The sequence below is a fragment of the Epinephelus lanceolatus genome, chromosome 17, assembly GCF_041903045.1.
Source record: "Epinephelus lanceolatus isolate andai-2023 chromosome 17, ASM4190304v1, whole genome shotgun sequence".
Lineage (NCBI taxonomy): Eukaryota > Metazoa > Chordata > Actinopteri > Perciformes > Serranidae > Epinephelus > Epinephelus lanceolatus.
In genome coordinates this window covers 1,586,986-1,609,480 of record NC_135750.1, presented here as the reverse complement: position 1 = coordinate 1,609,480, position 22,495 = coordinate 1,586,986, and the positions used below count along the sequence as shown (strand labels likewise).

At 42.8% G+C, this 22,495-nt stretch overlaps 1 protein-coding gene across 1 annotated transcript in view; it reads left to right on the top strand.

Moving 5' to 3' along the window:
* Positions 1–21,919, top strand: part of LOC117248195 (contactin-associated protein-like 4) — a 112,863-nt gene extending 90,944 nt beyond the window's left edge. The window contains exons 20-24 of the mRNA XM_033613007.2: positions 3,652–3,785; positions 4,291–4,378; positions 6,754–6,969; positions 10,804–10,875; positions 17,027–21,919. Of these exons, the coding sequence (XP_033468898.2) occupies positions 3,652–3,785; positions 4,291–4,378; positions 6,754–6,969; positions 10,804–10,875; positions 17,027–17,223 (707 nt within the window). The 3' untranslated portion in view covers positions 17,224–21,919. The remainder of the gene's footprint in view (positions 1–3,651; positions 3,786–4,290; positions 4,379–6,753; positions 6,970–10,803; positions 10,876–17,026) is intronic.
* Positions 21,920–22,495: the final 576 nt, after the last annotated feature.

The window sequence follows — 22,495 nt, the reverse complement described above, 5'->3', positions numbered from 1 at the left end:
AATTGTTGTATCTCCTGTGATATGACTTAACAGGCCAAGATAATCTTCCTTAAGAAAAAAGGTGAAAAAAGCTTTGTCAGGTGAATAAAAATAGTTTTGCTGGGTCATTTGTCTTTGTAAACTTTTTTCTTGTCATCTGTGAACGCAGGTTGGAAAAAGACGAGTTTTTGCAGGTGCTTTTTTTTTTAGCACTCTTCCTCTGTTCGCCTTAGATTAAAATATATTTCTAGGGAAAAGAAATAGTAATGCCCCATAACTTGCTAACATGCAATATACAGTATGTACCTTGGGTCTCATTCATGAAAAAGTGAGCAATGTGTAAATGTAAATTTAAGTCAGGAACACTTTAATCAAAGAAAACATGACTCTGGTCTCTCTGCCTTTCCTCTAGCCTACGTGCAAAGCCTAAGGTGGAGAGCGCACACCTCTCTGCCCTTCCACATGCATACGAGGAAAGCCTAAGGCAGGGAGAGCAGCAGCAAAGACGTCTCGGGAACAGAACAGAGCAGCATCAGTGACAAACAGAAATGACATTGATGAGTCAGACACAACATGAAAAGGAGGAGCTGGGGTGGAGGCAGGTTGCAAAGCTTGCAGAGGAAGCAGCAACAGTAGGCAGGCCAGAGCAGTTTAAATAGGGCGCCCTGAATGAGAAAGGAATCATGTGATCTATCAGCTGACTCCCTTCCATCAATCAGCTGATCCATCAGTTGACTGGGCTGTTTGAGATCAGCTGATGTAGCTGGGATGTGAGCTGAGCTTGACATCGTGTCCTGCCTGAACTAACACTGTGCTCAGTATTGTAAACTATTGTTTCTTTATACACACACACACACACACACACACACACACACACACACACACACACACACACACACACACACACACACACACACACACACACACACACTTACACTTACTTCCCTTCATCAAGTTCATCATTTCTTTGGGAGTAAATAATGCCATCTTGTTTCTGCAGAGCTGCACCATTGAGCACATGTAGATTAATATGAGAGACTCTGGTCATGGCATTATATGGACAGTATGCTTCAACTGTTATGAAGTGCAACAGTTAAACTTCTAACCTATAAACTGAGGTGGTCCTGTGTCTAATGTTTGTTTTGCGTTCTGCAGATCTGGAGAAGTCTGGAGAACTGAAGAACACATAACCGATTTGTGTGTGTCTGACTTTGCATCATTTCTGTATTTGCCACATGTTTGCTGTTCATGCATTTGTTTTATCTTTGTGCAGCACATCTCTTCATTTGCAGCTTCTTTCCAGTCTCATACTTGTTTTGGATTTTTGCACATTTTGAATTGATATCGTTTCTGAAGCTGCAGCATGTGTTTTCATAATGGAAATGTTTTGAGCTGTTGTAATGTGTTTGCCCATGTCGGCCACGATACGTATCGCCCTTTAAATCATGTTGCCTCCTTAACTTGAGAGCACTTGACAGACCTAGAGAACTGGCCAGTCGTTATCAGTAAACTTTCCTACATTATCATCAGATGTTGTTCCTGTTCCTCAGTAGGAAAACAAAGAAGTGGAAACCTGACTTCTGTAACAACCTTTGAAAGGCGAAAACTTCAGCTGTCAACTTTTCACCACACACACAAGCTTTGTGACGATCTGTGTCAGCGGTGCGCTCTGGGTCTGTCAGCTCTGTAATCACCTCCTGTGACTTGTTAATCGTGACCATTACAGCGTGAACACACTGAGACTGTCTCTCACTTCTGTCTCTGTGTGGCACATAAAGGCCAACGTCAGGTGTTAGAAGTAATTAACAGGACTGAACTATAAACCGCACATTATGCCTTCTGCTCTCTCCTGAAAACTCAGAAATTCAGTCTCATGCTTCCAGTTATTTTCCAAGATATGCTCAGAGACAACATGCTCTATTGTGCACCAGTAACATGAGCTCTCCAGTCTTTTCTTGATCATCCGCACAACCTGCAGACATTACATGGTATTCATGTGAGTTTGATAAAACTGTCCATCTTAAAAGGCATGAAAACAGTAAATTAACTTGACTCTGTGTGTCATTGTCAGTACTTGGCTTTAATTTTATAAATATTGAATTCCTTTCTGTTTATTATTGAGCTGCTGTTGCCCCGGAACATCCAGACCTCCATCAATACAGAGTGATACTCTCTGAAATGAATTTCTGTGAAAGTAGACGAGGACAAATTTAACATAAAAAACATTTTTATAAAAGGTTTAGTGGCTTGTTTTTTGTAACTGGATGGATTTTTAGTTGTTTGTTTTTTATGTTAACATATTCAGTATTGTAAGTGATTTAAAAATAAAGAATTAAAATTGGCTGATGATATTTTGCTCATTTGATTTGATTTATTGACACAAGCGATACATAGAATTTAAAACAAAAAAAATCTGTCTGCATTTGTCAGGGATGGAACGAAGAACTCCAGGACTTATTTCCATTGTTGTCCCATCATTTGTTAATAATACTGCTATGAGACAAATACTATATAAAGCTGAAAAAGAACTTCATTTAATTTATGTGTTCTTTATCATTTATGATAGAAAGATTGGGTCTCATGCAAGAAACAATATACAAACACATTTTCTCTTTTTCTTGTTTGTATCCATGATTTGTTCTGATTTAATGATTCAGTGATTTCTGGGATTCAGTGATGTTGTCTAATTTTTGTTCATCTCTTAGGTGAAAGGAAATTAGGGAGTGGTTGAGAGCACTGTGACCAAGATAAGAAAAACATCTCATTTTTACAGTCCATTAATTGTTCTTCTAATGCAGGTAGTGTAGGTACGTATATCCATCCGTCACATTCTTGTGAACGCAAAGTCTCAAGAATGCCTCGAGGCAATTTCTTCAGATTTGGCACAAATGTTCACTTGAACTGAAGAATAAACTGATTATAATTTTGTGGTCGAGGGCACTGTGACCTCAGAAAATATGTTTTTGGCCATGACTCAATAATTCATATACTAATTATAAAGCCCAGTTCAGACCAAAGATTCAGGACGAGATGAGTTTCAAACAGGCAACTACTGTCAACGCTCCATTCTGTAACATTGTAAAAACCTGCCGGTTCACAGGAAATGACCACGACGAGACGGCGCATCATCTCCAGTCAACGACTCTCTCGGCTTCTGATCTGTAACGTTGACAGGAAGTGACCGCCATGAGACAGCGTATCATCTCTAGTCAACGACTCTCTGTGCTTCTGATCTGATTTGCAGCTTTTCAGACTTATTTTGTGGCTGAATATAATTTGTAGCTTCTTGAGGCGAGCTCACACCGCTGACACTTTTCTCTGCAACGGTCTAAAACGGTTTCATCTCGTGACTCTTTTGTCTGAACTTGGCTCAACAAAACTTCCCAAATGTCTAACAGGATAAAATAATGAAGGTCAAAAGGTCAAAGGTCAGCTTGACTGTGACATCATCATGTTTTAACGTCATATCTCAGGAACAAAAGGGAAGACATTTGGTCAGATACTGAATTGGTGAAGCATCCATGTTTTCACTGACATGGATGGAGACTGTCAGAGACACTGGACTGGTGGGCGGAGGCGTACAGCCACAGGGCGGTAATTCTCGTTTTAATTCGTTCCTTGGTCCCGTCTCTTTCAGCCTCTTGTGACTGATCTGTTACTTTGTGCGTGCAGACATGTTGGAGGTGAGATACAGATTGGACGGCAACAAAGATGCAGACATCCTGAGGAGCAAAGTGAGGAACCTCGCCAACGGACAGCTACACGCGGTCACCATCAGCAGGCTCTCCGACACTGTCTCTGTGCAGGTAACACACAGACACACACTGAATCATTCCTCCCTGGTGTTCCCAGCAGCCTCACTGTCAGTTGACTTCAGCGACCAGCGGGAGAAGCTACAAGAAGGACGAGCTGCAGGACTCACTCACAGATAATAAAGGCTGAGCTGCACTGAAACGGTCGACACAAATATTCACTTAGCAGCTCGATTCACCTCTCAAAGTGCTTTTACCTTCAAGACTTCCTCTGCCAGCTTCAGGCACAAGAGCCTCCTGTCTAAAAAGGCTCAGCTGAGTTGGCAGTTTGCTGTTTTGTCATCTCGGATTCTGGAGGCACAATGTCCCAAATTTCTCTTTGTATTGTATGGTTGCTTCATCGGGCTCATAGAAACACGTAACAAGTTGTGACGTCATGAGGAAAAATCAGAAATTAAAGCATTTTCATCTGCGATATCATGGAAAGTTTCAGCTGTGTAATCAGCTAAAGAATTTATGTTCAAGAGTTTTTTTATTGAAACCTTTTATTTCCACACAGATTGACCGGAACACCAAGGAGGACTTCAACCTGACATCTGATGTAGAATTCAATGCCGTCAGGTCGCTGGTTCTCGGCAGAGTGCACAGTAAGTGAGACGGCTACAAAAACCCAGACGAGGCCTTTCAGGCTGCAGAGCACTCAGACAGACTAATCTCCCAAATGTTCTGCCTCATCAGACACTGAGGTATTGGAAACTTTCATCACGATGGTCAGATCCACAAAACAGCTGCTGTCTAGACGATGAAGCAGAGGGAAGAACAAACAGAGAAATAAAACATAAATGCCGGGCACTCTCATCACAGAGACAGGACATTACTCACATCAGCACAGTTTAATAGACGGTGGGTTAGACGTGACAGAGGTGAAGAGACCTTTAAAAGTTCACCTGTTAAGACAAGTAATAAAACAGGATGTTTCTCTTTTTATTAAGAGAATGACTAAACGAAACCCTTGACTCTTTAGAGGGAGTGATTTGTCCTGGTTTGTGACAAAAGCAGACATAAACCAGACAGAGGTCATAATATCTGTGACTTTATAATTAATATTGTTGAGAATCATATAAAGGAAACAGCAGGAAAATGATCGGCTGAAAAGAAATGTTTAGTTGCGGACATCATGTGCAGCATGTATGTCTTATCGTACCAAGGGTTAGTGTACGCCGTACTATAGAGCTCTGATTGAGCCCAAACACATCAGGTCCCACCCCACATGTTCTGGGCCTGAGCCTGATTAGAAACCCAATTTTTACTAATAAAATATTGTATTTTAAATTTTAATATAAAACATTTATTACAAGCTAAAGGCTGACGCTTCCCCTTTTCTTATCCAAACCAATAGTATGTTGTCTCATGTGCGACAGGTTTGGCAGAGTGGGCTGCACCCCACGTCATATCTGTGTGTTGTGGTCCATGGTGATGTGGTGCACAGATGACGATCACTGCTCTTCGCTGCACATTGCGCACATCTTTCCCACTGCCGGGGCTGCAGAAGCAAACACTGCCAACCAAGTTGCCTGGCAGCCCTCCACCTCTCTCTCTTTCTCTCTTTTTCCATCCCTCTCTCACAGCCCCAAAAATCAGTGTATGAACACTCCTGCGGTTTAAATGAGAACTGCCAGTTTAATTAAAAAAAAGAAACAAGCAAACAAATCAAACAAGAGGTATATTGGTGAGAACATGACACAGTTCAGGCTCTGGATAATAATGAGTAGTTACAGTCTAGCCCAAACCCAATGGCTCTGGTCAGGCTCAAGCAGAGAATCAGAGCTTTAACACGCTGCACAGGTTTTGTTGCCTAGTGGACAGTTTAATGTTTGGTGTGCACCGTGTGTGGTGAAGTGTGTGCAACGTCGTCTACATAGTGTACAGCTTAGTGTACAGTGTATGTAGTTTACAGTGTAGTGTTTGACAAAGCATCCAGCATGGTGTGCCCAGTGTAGAGTACATTACATACGCCATTTTGTACGTATAGTGTATTGTGCATCATACGATGTAGCATCCATAGTGTCTCTTAAGTTGTCGTCTCTATTGACGGTAGCTTGGCTATTTAAAAAAATGGGAGTTTGTGCAGGATGTCCTGTGTCAGATTCTCGTCACCACTCAGCAGTGTTTTAACTCCATCTTCCGAATCAGCTCAGCTCACTCGGAATATTGATAGAGTTTTTACCCAAAAAGTAGCAGGTGCTATCCACCACTCTGGCTTATGGAAACCAAAAAAGAGCAAGTGCAGTTGTGCTGTGCCGGGGGAAATGTAGCGTCAGGGCTCTTCAGGTTCAGCGTGGCCATATCACAATATTTTACAGACAAAAAACAAACAAAGCAAAGCGACCACTCAGCAGCTACTCCAGGATGTCATACAGAACATAGGTATTTTCACAACATTGTCCTGTATGTTTTACGCCACAGAATATGACACTTGTGCCAAATACTGCAGTTTTAAGGACAGTGCTCATTATGTTACCAGACAAGCTGTTGGTCAAGGATGCATCCAAAATGTACCGATACCTCCCCTGCTGCGCAGTCTGCCAGCTCAATTTAAAGCTCAAGTTTTCAGACTCTACAGACAGAGCTCTTACTGCTCGATGTATTAAAACCATCACACATTTGGGGATGTTCACTTGGGAGGTCACAGACCCCTCAATGATGCCAGTGACTTCATCCATATTAAATCTTCTTTAGACGAAGACACTGCAGTATAATTGTTCTGGACAAAAAACACGCATCAGGCTGCTCTGATCAGATGTTTGAAGACTGACTGGAGGTGCAACTCTAACACTGTTAACACAAAATAAAAACAAAATGCTTGTCTTTATCAGCATATTCATCCAGTGATATGTGGGTGAGGGTTTTAGTCCATAATGTTACATAGAGGTAAAGTCCATGTGATTGTGTCTCTATTGAAAATCCACAGATATTTCAACCTAACAAACCTGACTGCATGCCTCTGTCTTTGTCTGTGCAGACTCTGGTGAGTTGGATCCAGAGCTGTCTCGGCTCGTCTCTCTGGGTTTCACAGGCTGTCTCTCCGCTGTCCTCTTTAACTCCATCAGTCCTCTGAAAGCTGCTCTGCTCCACCCGGACACCAGCCCTGTCGTCGTTACCGGCCCACTGGTCCAGTCACACTGTGGCTCCACTTCAGCCAATCCCTACGCAGCAGAGACCACACATCACCTTTCAGGTCACTATCCATGACACCAGTTTTTAACCACATATTTGCATCTTCATTGGCTAGATCACAAATCTGATAGCAACTGCTCTGCTTTCCTCGGCTACATGCAAATCAGGGTGAGCCTGCAGCGCAGCGGGAATTTTCCTGAAGCTGCCAAAATTAGCAGAAGAGGAATCAGGGCTGATTTATGCTCAACGTTAGATAAGGAGACGGACAGAGCCTTCTGTCTGTAATCTGAGTTCACATCATCCTGATTTGTGCACATTTTCTGAAAGCTTACAGGTATGGACAAAACAGAGCAGAACCACCAGAGATAGTGGAGGCAGTGTAGCGTAGTTCAAGCGAGATAACGACTGTAGAAGACGATGACATTTAAATAAGGCGGGGCGGAATGAATCTGTTAAATATAGCAAAAGCATTGAAAATAATTCATGTCAGAATGTATTTATTGGCCACACAGGCCACCGTCGTCCACAATGCTGAGTCTGTTATAAAAGTTATTACAACCCCCGTCACTGCTGCCTTGTTTGTTGTTGTGTGAAACTTTTGACTCCACCCACTAGTGCTATCTATTGGCTGTATCTATGCCAACATAAAGGACACCAGTAACAGTAATCGCCAGAGGAAAATGTTGGCATTGTACATTTCTGAAAATCACAAATATGTTACATTTGTACGAGTTATACGTTTCCTATCAATGTTTCTACAGTGACAAAGTATGAGCTTATCTCGTCTGCCAAGCTGCAGACCTCTGTTCGAGACCAATAAACAACAAAACCACTTGCTTTTTAGCGAATCACTGCTGTATTTCCAGAAACTTTTTAACCTCCAAACGAGGGTCTTTTTTAGCAACCCAGTGCTGTTTTTTTCACTGGGAATGGTGTCATGAAAACCCATTGTTTCTTACTGAGACAATACTGCTTTTCCAGCTGGGATTTTGCCCCACACACCACATATTTGAAGCCAAAACATGATCTTTCCTAACCACAACCAAGTGGATTTTGTGCCTAAACCTAGCCACACTAACTACAGTGTTGTGTATCTGCCAGATAACAACAAACAAATTAACGTAGCTGGTTAGCTAGTTTGCAGAATTGTACAATGTCAACATTATTTCTGGTGACTGGATTGTTTTTTCTTTATTTTCTGAATGGAATACAAACCCTACCAAGTCTTAAAGGCACATGGAGAAGTTAGTCTTAAGGGATTTATACCACAAACCCTTTGCAGCAAAAGTCTGAGTGGTCAACACTGTGAAAGCATGTTTTTAACCCCACTCATGATCTTTTCCTAAACTTAACCAAGCAGTTTTGTTGCCTTAACTTAACCAAGCTTCAACTGAATAATAATAATAATAATAATAATAATAATAATAATAATAATAATAATAATAATAATAATAATAATAATAATAATAATAATAATAATAATAATAATAATAATGAAATAAATAGATAAATCAGATGATTTTCCATCAGACACAAACGCCAGTCTCCTGGGTGAAAGTCCTGTTTTGACAGCATCAGACAGTGACAGAAAAAGGCATCCTTTAAAAGGGATAGTGCACCCAAAAATGAAAATTCAGCCATTATCTACTCACCCATATGCCGAGGGAGGCTCAGGTGAAGTTTTAGAGTCCTCACATCACTTGCAGAGATCCAAGGGGAGAGGAGGTAGCAACACAACTCCACCTAATGGAGGATGACGGCGCCCCAGATTCAAATGTCCAAAAACACATAATTGAAACCACAAAATATCTCCATACTGCTCGTCCGTAGTGATCCAAGTGTCCTGAAGCCCCGACATAAAAAGTTGTTTGGAAAAACGTCATTTGAACTCTGTTTTTAGCCTCATTGTAGCCTGTAGCTCTGACTGCCTCTCTGTGCACCGAGCTCTCATGTGTGTGCGCTTGTGCGAGACCGTGAGACATGGGCGCCTTCATGTGTGTTCACGTGCTTTCGCTGGTCTCGCACGCAAGATGATACGAAATGATCCGCGGCCAGTTGTTGTTATCATTCAAAGGCTGGGCAATGGACAATAACGAAAGTTACGAAAGTACATGTGTTTGCTGTTGAAGGAAAAAAACATCAGTTGGCAGTGTTGTACTTAGTCGACGTAGTGCTTTTATTTTGAAAGAGACTGTATGCAAACTGTACATTTCCTGTGAAAACAGAAGTGTATTTTGAAAACAGACAATGCATGTAACAGGCTGAAGTTGACACGGCGTCCCAGAACGTCAACAACCAACACACCCAGGGTACCTTGGACGTCATATGTGGACGTGGAAAGTCCATGACCAAACGTGGACATGTGACGAGGTCACAGTGAGGATGATGATGATGATGCTGCCTGTTTTTAAATGGTACAGTAATTTAAAACAAGACTAGAATATGACTTCATCATATTTTTAATAAATCGCACTGTTTGTGTAAATAACGCAATGTCGCTTTCTTCTTGCAGCACTACTAGCCTGCATGGCCAGTGCACTTCTGCATTTGAACACTACACATTGCTACTTCACTTACAGTAATTGATTAAAAACAGATACTTTTTCTTATGTGTCCACACCAATAAACTGTTTGTAGTGCTGCAGAGTAGTTTTGATAGAAATTTAGTGGATGTTCTGGTCTAGACACACTGATTTTCTAGCCGTGTATCTGGTTGAAAACTTAGCATTTACTTAATACCTTAATTTTCTTCGTCTGTGGCCCTCAGTCCAAAAAGTGTGGCGACCCTTGGTTTAGGGCATCTCAAACTCAGCCTGCTAGCTTGACTCAGCATTCTCTTAAAAGCAAATGCAGGTCTTATAATGCACTTTTTGTGATCACTTCGTCAGAGGCACCATAGTGCTGGTCCTGCATGTTTGGGCCATCAGCTATGATTTTTCGATATTATCATGAATGCAGCGCTCACTTTCCCACTGACGACTCTCAGATCTATGAGAGGCCGCTGCGTTCTTCTACACTCAAACAAATATGCCCGTGTTCAGGCGAGTTTCAACTCTCTGCACAGTGATTTTCATAGTGTATGAATGAATGAGGACAGAAAAGTTCCTCTGAAGACAGGAAATCAATCTGAAAGTTATCCTTTGCAGACAGTAATGTCAGATATACAGACTGGGGTGTGTTTGGAGGAGTGTTTCCTGTACTGAGGTCTCTCTCAGCTGTGGCGAGTGCAGATTTTTTGCTTTATTAAGTGAGATGATAGCGGACACCAAGAAGCAAACCCAAACTCCAGGCTCGGTAGTGTTTCTTTAAAAACCTGTGGCTGACCTCACAGACACCACAGCTCCACACTGAATCTATACGCCAACAGTTAGAGCACCCACTTTCTCAGGGGGCTCAAATTAATGAACACTATCGAGGTTATCGTAGGCGGCACTGTTTGGGTACTGTTCAGATTTCTGCGTGGGTGCTACCTCTCAAACTTTACAATGGGGCCTGTGAGTGTCTATTAATGTAATGACACTGGGTTAATGGTCACTAGATGATGCAATTAATTCAGACCAGGGAAGCGTTTCCTTTGCTGTATGTTTCCCTTGTGGTCAGTCACCCAGAGAGCCGTGTGGAGGTGTGCTGTGCTTTCCATTATCTGCTCACACTGATGGAAGGACTGTATATGATTCCTGTTGTCTCTGTTGAGCGTCTCTCTGCAGTACCTTCCTTCATTTCTGTTTTTCGTGTCACAAATAACCTCCGTACTACACCTGTTTTTTCTTTCATCTGCTCACCTTCATTTCTTCTTTTTCCTCCTCATCACTCTTTATTCCCCCGCGATCCTTCCTCTGCATGTGTCCTCAATTTTTTCTCCCATTTCTTTCTCCTGTGTCTCTCTGTGCTGCAGGCCAGTCTGGATCAGTGGGAACAGGTCAGCCTCTGGTGAATGCCATCAGGAGTGACTCAGCTCTAATTGGAGGTACTGTAGCAGCAACGCTTTTCACTGTCACTGTCATTATCCTCAATCATCAAACTGAAACTGTCTGCAAAGCAAGCAGGGATGAAATGATGTTTAAGAGTCAGTCTGTAACTTCTATATATATATACAGTACAGGCCAAATGTTTGGACACACCTTCTCATTCAATGCGTTTTCTTTATTTTCATGACTATTTACATTGTAGATTCTCACTGAAGGCATCAAAACTATGAATGAACACATGTGGAGTTATGTACTTAACAAAAAAAGGTGAAATAACTGAAAACATGTTTTATATTCTAGTTTCTTCAAAATAGCCACCCTTTGCTCTGATTACTGCTTTGCACACTCTTGGCATTCTCTCCATGAGCTTCAAGAGGTAGTCACCTGAAATGGTTTTCCAACAGTCTTGAAGGAGTTCCCAGAGGTGTTTAGCACTTGTTGGCCCCTTTGCCTTCACTCTGCGGTCCAGCTCACCCCAAACCATCTGGATTGGGTTCAGGTCCGGTGACTGTGGAGGCCAGGTCATCTGCCGCAGCACTCCATCACTCTCCTTCTTGGTCAAATAGCCCTTACACAGCCTGGAGGTGTGTTTGGGGTCATTGTCCTGTTGAAAAATAAATGATCGTCCAACTAAACGCAAACCGGATGGGATGGCATGTCGCTGCAGGATGCTGTGGTAGCCATGCTGGTTCAGTGTGCCTTCAATTTTGAATAAATCCCCAACAGTGTCACCAGCAAAACACCCCCACACCATCACACCTCCTCCTCCATGCTTCACAGTGGGAACCAGGCATGTGGAATCCATCCGTTCACCTTTTCTGCGTCTCACAAAGACACGGCGGTTGGAACCAAAGATCTCAAATTTGGACTCATCAGACCAAAGCACAGATTTCCACTGGTCTAATGTCCATTCCTTGTGTTTCTTGGCCCAAACAAATCTCTTCTGCTTGTTGCCTCTCCTTAGCAGTGGTTTCCTAGCAGCTATTTGACCATGAAGGCCTGATTGGCGCAGTCTCCTCTTAACAGTTGTTCTAGAGATGGGTCTGCTGCTAGAACTCTGTGTGGCATTCATCTGGTCTCTGATCTGAGCTGCTGTTAACTTGCCATTTCTGAGGCTGGTGACTCGGATGAACTTATCCTCAGAAGCAGAGGTGACTCTTGGTCTTCCTTTCCTGGGTCGGTCCTCATGTGTGCCAGTTTCGTTGTAGCGCTTGATGGTTTTTGCGACTCCACTTGGGGACACATTTAAAGTTTTTGCAATTTTCCGGACTGACTGACCTTCATTTCTTAAAGTAATGATGGCCACTCGTTTTTCTTTAGTTAGCTGATTGGTTCTTGCCATAATATGAATTTTAACAGTTGTCCAATAGGGCTGTCGGCTGTGTATTAACCTGACTTCTGCACAACACAACTGATGGTCCCAACCCCATTGATAAAGCAAGAAATTCCACTAATTAACCCTGATAAGGCACACCTGTGAAGTGGAAACCATTTCAGGTGACTACCTCTTGAAGCTCATGGAGAGAATGCCAAGAGTGTGCAAAGCAGTAATCAGAGCAAAGGGTGGCTATTTTGAAGAAACTAGAATATAAAACATGTTTTCAGTTATTTCACCTTTTTGTTAAGTACATAACTCCACATGTGTTCATTCATAGTTTTGATGCCTTCAGTGAGAATCTACAATGTAAATAGTCATGAAAATAAAGAAAACGCATTGAATGAGAAGGTGTGTCCAAACTTTTGGCCTGTACTGTATATAAAAAAAAAAATCCTGCTCATATTTGCTGAAACGATCACTGTATCCTGACAGTGGTACACCAGACAGATAATCTGTGAAACACTCTGGTTCCTGTTCCTGCAAGAATCCACTGCGCCTGAACGAAAGCAACCAATCAGAGCCAGGAGGAGTCTCTAACGCAGCTGTCAATCACTGCTTGTGCACATGATGCGGCACAAACAGCTTATATGGCAAAGACAAGGAAACAAAAGGAGACTGACAATGAAAAAGAAAGTTAAACTGAGTCTGAGACAGGCTCCATCCATCCATCCATCCATCCATCCATCCATCCATCCATCCATCCATCCATCCATCCATCCATCCATCCATCCATCCATCGCCAAATGATGTTAAGTCCTTAACATACAGTTACATAATTAATGTAGGTTTAAGAACAGAAACATGGCGAGGTCGTACCTTAAAATGACAAGTTCACACGGATCCAAACACGTGACACCTGGGGAAAGTCCCAGGTGAAAATCTGTTATTTTTCTGACCCATCCACCACCCCAACCTGCCTCCTTGCAAGCACTCGGGACTGCTTCCGTGTTTGCTGACGTCAGTGCATTGGTCATGTGATCGTAGCCTTTCAAAATATATGGGATATGTATGATTTTGGGTGCATCGCTTTGCATAGAATAACATACGAAATGTTTGAGATCAGCATGGACGTAGTCCTTGTCAGGGACACACTGGGACACATTAGTGTTTACACAACAGCAGATATGCAATTAAATGTCCAGTATCCAAGACAATCTAAACAAGTGTCTCAGTGATTGCATCACAATATGTCTTGGTGGTTGTCACATGTATTTAGCACTGTCCATTTGTGATTGGATCACCCAAAACGCATGTTTGTACCAGGTCGGTGGTGGGGTCATTGCGGCAAATTGCTGCAGTATCGGATTTGGGGTGAATGCACCCAGGAAAGAGTAAACATTGGATCAGCTTTTCAGAGGGAGTAATGGGACCTGGAAAGATTCAAAACCAAGGCCAGCTCTGGCTCAATTTATCCCTTCCTTAGCTGGCTTCCTAAAACAGGAGGAGCCAGAGGAACCTGTTTGTTTTGTCCCAGATTATCTGTCTCATGTTCTACTGTCAGTTTAAACACTGCTCAAAAAAGATGAAGGGAACACTGAAATATTCCACATGAAAATCTTCACTGATTACATAGTGTAATTCATTGAGAAAATAATGTAAGAACAATCCAGGGAAACCAAAATCATTAACTCATTTGGGACTGGATTCAGAATCATACCCGAAATCAAAGTGGAAAAATCAGATCACAGGCTGATCCAACCTCTGAATTTCCTCAGGACAACTCACCTGCCTGTATACATATCCTACAATGTCTGGGCATGCTCCTGATGAGACGATGGATGGTCTCCTGGGGGATCTCCTCCCAGACCTGGATCAGGGCATCACTCAGCTCCTGGACAGTCTGTGGTGCGATGTGGCAGCAGTGGATGCTACGATACATGATGTCCCAGAGGTGCTCGATTGGATTTAGGTCTGGGGAACGGGCGGGCCAGCATCAATGCCTTCATCATCCAGGAACTGCTGACACACTCTGGACACATGAGGCTGGGCATTGTCCTGCACCAGGAGGAACCCAGGGCCCTCTGCACCAGGAGGAACCCAGGGCCCTCTGCACCAGGAGGAACCCAGGGCCCTCTGCACCAGGAGGAACCCAGGGCCCTCTGCACCAGGAGGAACCCAGGGCCCTCTGCACCAGGAGGAACCCAGGGCCCTCTGCACCAGCATATGGTCTAACAATGGGTCTGAGGATCTTGTCCCAGTACCTAACAGCAGTCAGGGTACCTCTGGCCACTGCGCGTACGGATGTGCCATCCTGGAGTAGCTGCATTACCTGAGCAACTTCTGTGCGCTGCAGATACCGCCTCATGATACCACTAGTGGTGAGGGCACTGGAAAAATGCAAAACTAGCCAAGAATCACCCAGAGAGGGAAATGGTCTGTGGCCACCACCTGCAAAACCATTCCTATAGGGTTGTCTTGGTAATTGCCTCTCCTTTCCACCTGTTGTCTGTCCAGTTTGCACAACAGCAGGTGAAATTGATTCACAATCAGTATTGTTTCCTAACTGGACAGGTTGAGTTACACTGTGATGATTATGTGTTCCCTTTATTTTTTTGAGCAGTGTAGTTAAATATGAAAAATGTTTTATACTTGTGCTCCTGCCAGGTTTGTTTACACCTCAGTGCAGAAGACCAGACAGCGAAATAATGTTTAAAATTTAAACTTAAAACAGAAATCGCCGCGTGTTAAGTGCAGCCCCAAGCACACACAGGACGCATCGTGCTGCAGCTCAACAAAAGACGACCAAACGAAGTTATTACTACTTTTACTGAAAGATCTGTACATCCTCCCCCTCTGTGTTAGCTTAAAGTCATGTGTGGACAGCCACTAATTAAACTTGATGTCTCACCTGCCAATCTCCAGAGCTGTTGCTCACCAGGGAATATCTTTTTGGCAATTGTCGGGATATTTCTCAACCTTAAGAACGAGGGTCACCTCATCTGTCACACACACACACACACACACACACACACACACACACACACACACACACACACACACACACACACACACACACACACACACACACACACACACACACACACACACACACACACACACACACACACACACACACACACACACACACACACACACACACACACACACGGCAACAGCTACAGAGTTCTCAATATACATCAGTGGTGAGGAGAGGAGTCGAGCTGCTACGGGAGCTGGTATGTACAAGCAGAGCAAGTGGGAAAAGTGCATTTAATTCCGGGGGCAGTGAGACTAGAAATAGGACAGTGACTTGAAGTGCCGCAGAGTGGCGCGTACAGGAGCACTGATGTGCATCATGCCACTGCCAGTGTGGGGGTGTACATTGAAAATAGGGACGTATTTTTTAACATGCAGCGTTTGCTGCCAGTGTGTTTTGGCCTTTAGACAGAGGGTGAGTACAGTCGTTCCAGCACAGACAGGATGTGGAAAACAAAGTGTATTTTAAACATTAAAACATGTAGAAGACGTATGAATCTGAAATGAGCAGAATAGGTCCTGTTTAAAATTTGCATGCTGTGTAGCAGTCTTAATGAAAGCCCTGAAACAGTGTGACTGTGTAAACACACAAAGGAAACCTCAATTAATTAGAATACAAATGACTTTATACTCCAAGCACAGAAAATGAGCCAACTGCACCACTAGTGACGGAGTGGAATCAATCTAATATTTGTCTCGCTGCCTGTTGGGCTGCTGACCAGCTGCTTTAGGTGGGAGTTTTATTCCCTAATGTGAGGTTTCATCACCAGGCTCAGTTCTAGTCAGTCCCATATGAAAACAAGGTTTATAAAGTCCAAGAGCGTCCGATTATATTCTGCTACCTGCATGATCAAAACATTTTAATCATTATAGAGACTAAGGAATAAATGATAAGGAATAACAGTCATGACTGAGACTGTCAAATTAGCCAAGTACTCACTGTAAACTGACTTATCCATGTGACTGTTAAGAAGCAGAAACATAACTTGTTTCTTCATGTGCAACATGTTAGTCTGGAGGTTTAAACTGGTGTCCTCTCACAGAGTTGGTGATTCAAACTAAACTTTCATCTCTGTCAGAGAAAACTGATCTGAGTTCAGACTGTTTACTTACAGCACAGCTACACTCACAGATAACTGAGCCTCCTACCTGCCTGTCAAACACCATCAACCCACAAACCTTCTCCAGTCCGGACTGAGTGGAGTCCTGCGGGGTGAAGCTGTGAAGGCTGCGAGCGGAGCTAGCTGCTAACAGCCACCGCTGCAACTAACAAACTCCACAAATCCTTTCAGCAGCTCCACCATCCACAGTCAGACACACACGGCTGATTATTTACTGCTGAATTACAGCTCACAACTCGCACCAACACAAACATCCTGGTGCAGACTATTTACTGGAGTTTACCAGCTAGAAGATCATTACAAGCATGGCCGTTCACAGCTTTCAAGGTCTGATAATCCACCACTAACATTTTCGTCATGTCTCATCAATGAAAGTGAAACAGATTTTATTATCAAGATCAATTTTTAGCTCATTATTGTCTTGTTTTCGTTATGAAAAAAAGGTCGCTGGCAAAAAATTTCGTCGTACTTCTCATCAATGAATTTACCACTGACTGTGGGTGATGCACTAACTATATATGTGGATTAGCATATCGGAGTACAACCCCACTTCATAAATTCTCAACTAACCCTTTTAAAAAGAGAAACGTCTACCAGGTGTAAAATACGAGTAAAGAAAGAACACCTTCTGTCCTCTGACCCTCTGTAACTTTCACCTCCTCCTCTGCTTTACAGGTGTGATTGCAGTGGTGATCTTTGTGACCGTGGCTGCACTGGCTGTGATGGCCCGAGTCCTGTACAGGAGGAAAGGGACGTGTCAGAGCCAGGAAGTAAAGACAGTAAAGGCTGAAGACAGCCCAGAGCTGGCGCTCAGAGGCCACGCCAGCTCACAGAATGGCCTGAGCGAGAGCCAGAAGGAATATTTTATTTAGGTGGAGTTTCGACCTCCTGCTGACCCGGCAGCGCTGGAGCTGATCAGATGGACAGACGGACGGACAGAGACGGAGATGCCTTGTCAAGCCTCAGTGCTTTACACCACAGACTGAGCCCGAGCAGAGGCTCAACAAGAAGACACACACAGAAACACGCACTCGTGTTTGGTCTTCTCTTGTGCTGGTTTTGCTTCTGTGGTTGTATTTTTGTAAAGACTGTACATACACGCACAAGATCAAAGTGTTGAGTTTATAACATGTCAGTACTGTCAGACATGAATATATTTAATGACATAAATCTTAAAGATGACTTTATATCAGTCTGTCCTTCCTCTGTCCTGCTGAACTCTTTGAGATGGTTGTATGTATTTTTCACGGAGCTGTTAGTGCGACAGTTAAAACAGCTTTGAGGTGATTTTCCGACATGGATGATGAACGTTTGCTGCTGTGAGTGACTGAGCCCAGGTCAGTGAATTTCCAGTGTTTTGTTTTGTATTTATTTTTCTGCACCCTCTGGATGAACTGTGTCGAAGCAGAACGTAACTTCTTTTCTCACCACGATTCTCTTTCAAGCATCATTTGCTGCTCAGAGCAAAACTTTAGTCATATTTATTTTCTTTTTCCTTCTCTGAGTAGTGAAGGTACTGATGGAGTACAGTTGGTGCTTCTCAAGTCAAGAAAGGATCCTGAAACAGCAGATTTTCAAGGAGGTTACGTCATCGAATCCTGCCAAAGGACTGTTCTAATGTCAATGATCTTTCAAATACTACCAATACATGTGTGTATCCTCTGCAGGCATGAAGTATCCACAATTCTTTGCGCACAATTTGCCAGAATTGAAGGTGGGGCCTCTTTAATGACGCACACCTGGGTGCTCACTGTCCTGCTCCGATGTGTGCTCACCGAATACATGACTGCAAAGGATCCGTCCCACCAAGGAAGCATCCTGTGAGAAGCACCTACAGTTGCTGTGGACTTTCTGTTCCCAACATCACTCCACTTGAAACATGGTATTTATCTTTTAAACAAGTGTTTGCTAATGAACGGCAAATTTAGAGACATGAAACAAGTGTGAAAGATTTTTAGGTTTATTCAGATAATATTTTTGTCGGAGTACTGAATGTCATCAAACAACCTCGTCTCACTCCGAAGTCGTCGAAATCCAGCGCTTGAGCAGTGACTTGGGTGTCAGATAGTGACGAAAAAAAGCGTCCTTTAACATTGGCATGATAGGCATCTGGTCACCGTTATAGTTTAAAGGCGCGAAACATGGCGGGACAAGAACAAAAGTTAAGGTGGCGAAAGTCCGAGTAAGGTGGGCAGGAGAACAAACAGTTTGCATCCCACAAGATGAACAAGTCAAACCCTGTTCTTTCCTAAACCCACCCATGTGTGTGTTGTTGAAGAAAAAAAAAGTAACTCCACAGTGTCGTACCGACGTAGTGCTTTTATTTTGAAAGAGACTGTATGCAAACTGTACATTTCCTGTGAAAACAGAAGTGTATTTTGAAAACAGACAATGCATGTAACAGGCTGAAGTTGACACGGCGTCCCAGAACGTCAACAACCAACACACCCAGGGTACCTTGGACGTCATATGTGGACGTGGAAAGTCCATGACCAAACGTGGACATGTGACGAGGTCACAGTGAGGACGTGTTGCAACAAACTACCACAATAGTGACGTCTAAAAGTTGGGCAATGAGTTGCGTTATAAATCTTACTCATGATAACTCGGCATGCTGGGAAACAGCCTCAGCTTTCTACTAAACAAACATTAAACCCAGTGACATGATCAGTCAGGTGGTGCAGTACATTCTGCTCCGTTAAACTAATGATATGTACACAGACACTGGAGCAGCTTAATACAGTGTGAACTCTTTACTGAGCGTCACTGTAAAGGTATGCTCTGCAGCATAGACTCATACAGCAGTAATCCCTCTCTATCATCACTCAGTATGTTTCCATGCACAGTGAAGTGGAGCTACAGTTCCAGCTGGATGAGGACATCTAACTGGCCTACTGTCCTTGTCCCAGTATACAAGCACAGGAGGGGAATCCATTTAATTACAGAAGTATGTCCGACTCCTCTACGATAGGTGGAGATACGCCCCCTTTCAGCTTGTTCACTCTCTCAGCCGACACATCATGAACTGTGTCTCCTGGTCCGTCCAAAAAGTCACGGCTCTGGATGTAGATTTCTCCATGTTGTTAGCGGCTTCTTCTTCTCTTACACATTTAATGCTATTGGACTTCCGGGTCAAAGCCCGGGGCGGAAACTGTGGAGCATGCTCAGAGCGCCTCGGCCAGTTTGGGTCTGATTGACTGTATACATGCAGGAGTCACATGATCTGGGTGTGTTAGTCCCACTGTGACACATTCACTGCAGGAACATTTCACTCACACTGACATGTTTACAGGGATTTTAAAGTCCAGTTTTAGACTAACAATAAATTCACTTTTCTCTTTGTTATCTGTGCTTGGAGAGTGTATGGGCATGTCCCCTCCTGGTGGTCAGGTGAGGACAGGACTTTGTAAAAAGGCAGCAACCAGGTGTCAGACCGTAAGCAGCAGCCATCCAAGAGACAGTGCCGAAAAAATTCCCCGCAAATATAGCGTGACGAAACGCCAAGCGAGACTGAATCTGAATTGTAACTAACAATCCTGCAGTTTACTTTTAACAGGAGACAATACAGGTGACATGCAGTGGTTGATTTTGAGATCTTAGGCCATGTTGCTTCTATAATGTGTCTTCTTTCAGACTCCTGGAAAGAAAACATCCAAACTACACATTTAGGTTTATTTTAGTTCAGATGTCTGTTCTCGAAATGTGTTCAAAAAGATGCATATTTAATTTGATAATGCCTCATTTGCATATTTAAACACAACATTTCTGAAAAATTGTGAAACAAAATGGCCAATTTCTCAAAATTAGTTCTCACACTCTGAGACAAAAATTTCAACTTACGTAGCACTTTGAAGCCAGTTTTACATGTTGGTCAGAAGTGGAACTACACCGTCCAGGTCTGTCACATGATGCCCTGCAGCCCAATACAGACTTTTTCCCATTGCCTCACATTGGGAAAGAGACGTCTGTAAATCAGTGGATACATTTTTTTTATCTTTTTTTTTAGTGTCACAGCCCCCGTGAAATGTTTCGTTTCAGTGTTGGGATTTGATCCATTTGGTCCAATAACATTTGGAATGTCTAGAAATTATTTTATCCCCATTCAGCTCAGTGGAGTCCTAAACTGGACTTTAGCTGCTCAGCTGTGTTTGCCGGTCATTAGTCTCTGTGTCTGCTCTGTAGGCCCTGCACTATGGAACATCAGCTCCTTTCATGCCATGTTAACTGAGCTTTTTTGGCTAAATGCGCCACTGAGCAGCTTTCATAGCAATGAGCTTGGCCCCGCCTCCAACAATATGTCCTGGTCTCTTCATAGATCCATGACTGACCCAAACTTTAGTTTCATTCTGAAGGTTTTCACAGAGGGGTTTGTTCATATATGTCAGAGCCTGATTTATAGAACATTTCATATTATTATAACATTATTTTAATTTATTTATTTATTTTTATTCAATGGCCGTTGACAGTGTTGTATGATTTATGGTGTGATGAAAAAAAATATCCTAAATGTGACTGTAATATTACAGAGTGAAACAAGAATGTTTGACTTGGATTTATCTGATATTTGGATTTCTGTTCTGGACATGTATGCAAAGTAGCACATATTTAATTATATAATGCCTCAAATACAATTTCAGAAGTCTTGCAACACAAAAAATAATTGTAAAGCTCCAGTGTGGAGGATTCAGGGGGATATAGTGGCAGAAATGGAATGTAATATCAGTTAGTTTTCTTTAGTGTATAATCAGCTGAAAATAAGAATCGTTCTCCTTACCTCAGAATGAGACATTTATATCTACACAGGGAGCAGGTCCTTGTCCACGGAGATCACCATGCTGCATCGCCATGTTTCTACAGTAGCCCAGAGCAGACAAACTTACGCTGGCTCTAGATAGAGACAGTCATGTTTTCATGATGGCACTGTAGTTAGAAGCCTATCTGCATTGAGCAGCATCTGATAACCACTGATATGTGACATGAAACATTTTTACTCAGCGTCTTTATTGGTTTTATTAGCAAAAGTTGTGATGTGAAAAAACAGACTTGATGGGGGAAACTCTTACTCATGCATACGGACATTTTGGAGACAGGAAATCGACGATGCAGATGGTGAGGTGGAAGCCTGATTGTAGAATTTGGCTTTTGTCCATACGTCATTTTTTGGTATGGATCTTCCACTGTTTTATAAATGAGACTCTGGTCTGTTTGTTTTAGAGAGGAGGAGTTCTCTGTGGATCATTCAGCTCCTGGTAAAAACCTCCCCAACGATGAACACTGAAAGAATTCTAACCAGGAGACGTTTCAGCTGGTTGCAATCAGTCACCACTAGACCCCACTTTATCCCCCTAAATCCAACACACTGAACCTTGTAGGGAATCAACTGGGGAAGTTTCATGGTGACATCTGTTAGTGAAAGTTTCACCCTGGCCACCTGTAATGTCTTGTTTTGAGGGCTCAGTTTGGGGTTTGGGTGTCAGAGGTTTGGTTTATTGGTGCTGAGGGTAACTGTAATGCCGGAGTGTTTGAGTAACTTGCTGTAAGATTTGAATTTGTACAGATATTTTAGTAAAAAACACAATCCTGTTCAGTAAAAATAAAACATTTGGTCTTTTTTTTCTGAGACGGACTTGTTTTTCCTTTCAGCTGAATCATAATCCTGCACTTTTATTACACAGCCCAGTCGCCAGAAGAAGACGATGGCAATCTGTTTCTGCAAACCAAAAATTCACATTCAAACGTTTATATGTTTCATACATTTCATTTCAGCATTTCTAAAGTGACGTAGTATATGAGCTGACTTTGTCCTCTGGAGGTGGAGGGGAAGGTGGATGGCGACGCCTGCCGAGCTTCAGAACACTGTACAAGACCAACAGTCAACTAAACCTATTGTGTTCCAGTGAATCATCGCAGCACCAAACGCTGGAGTGACCTTTCACTTTATTTCCAGCAGGGATAGTGCCATGAAAATTTTTTAATTATTTTTACAGACATCGCTGTGTTTCCGCAGAGATAATTGCACGAAAAGCAGTTATTTTTTTACCAAGACATCACAGCATTTCCTGCTGGAATGGCACAAAAAGCAGCTGTTTTTTTGGAGACATCACAGTGTTTCCACTGAGAAACAGTAGCTGCACTAACAGTGTT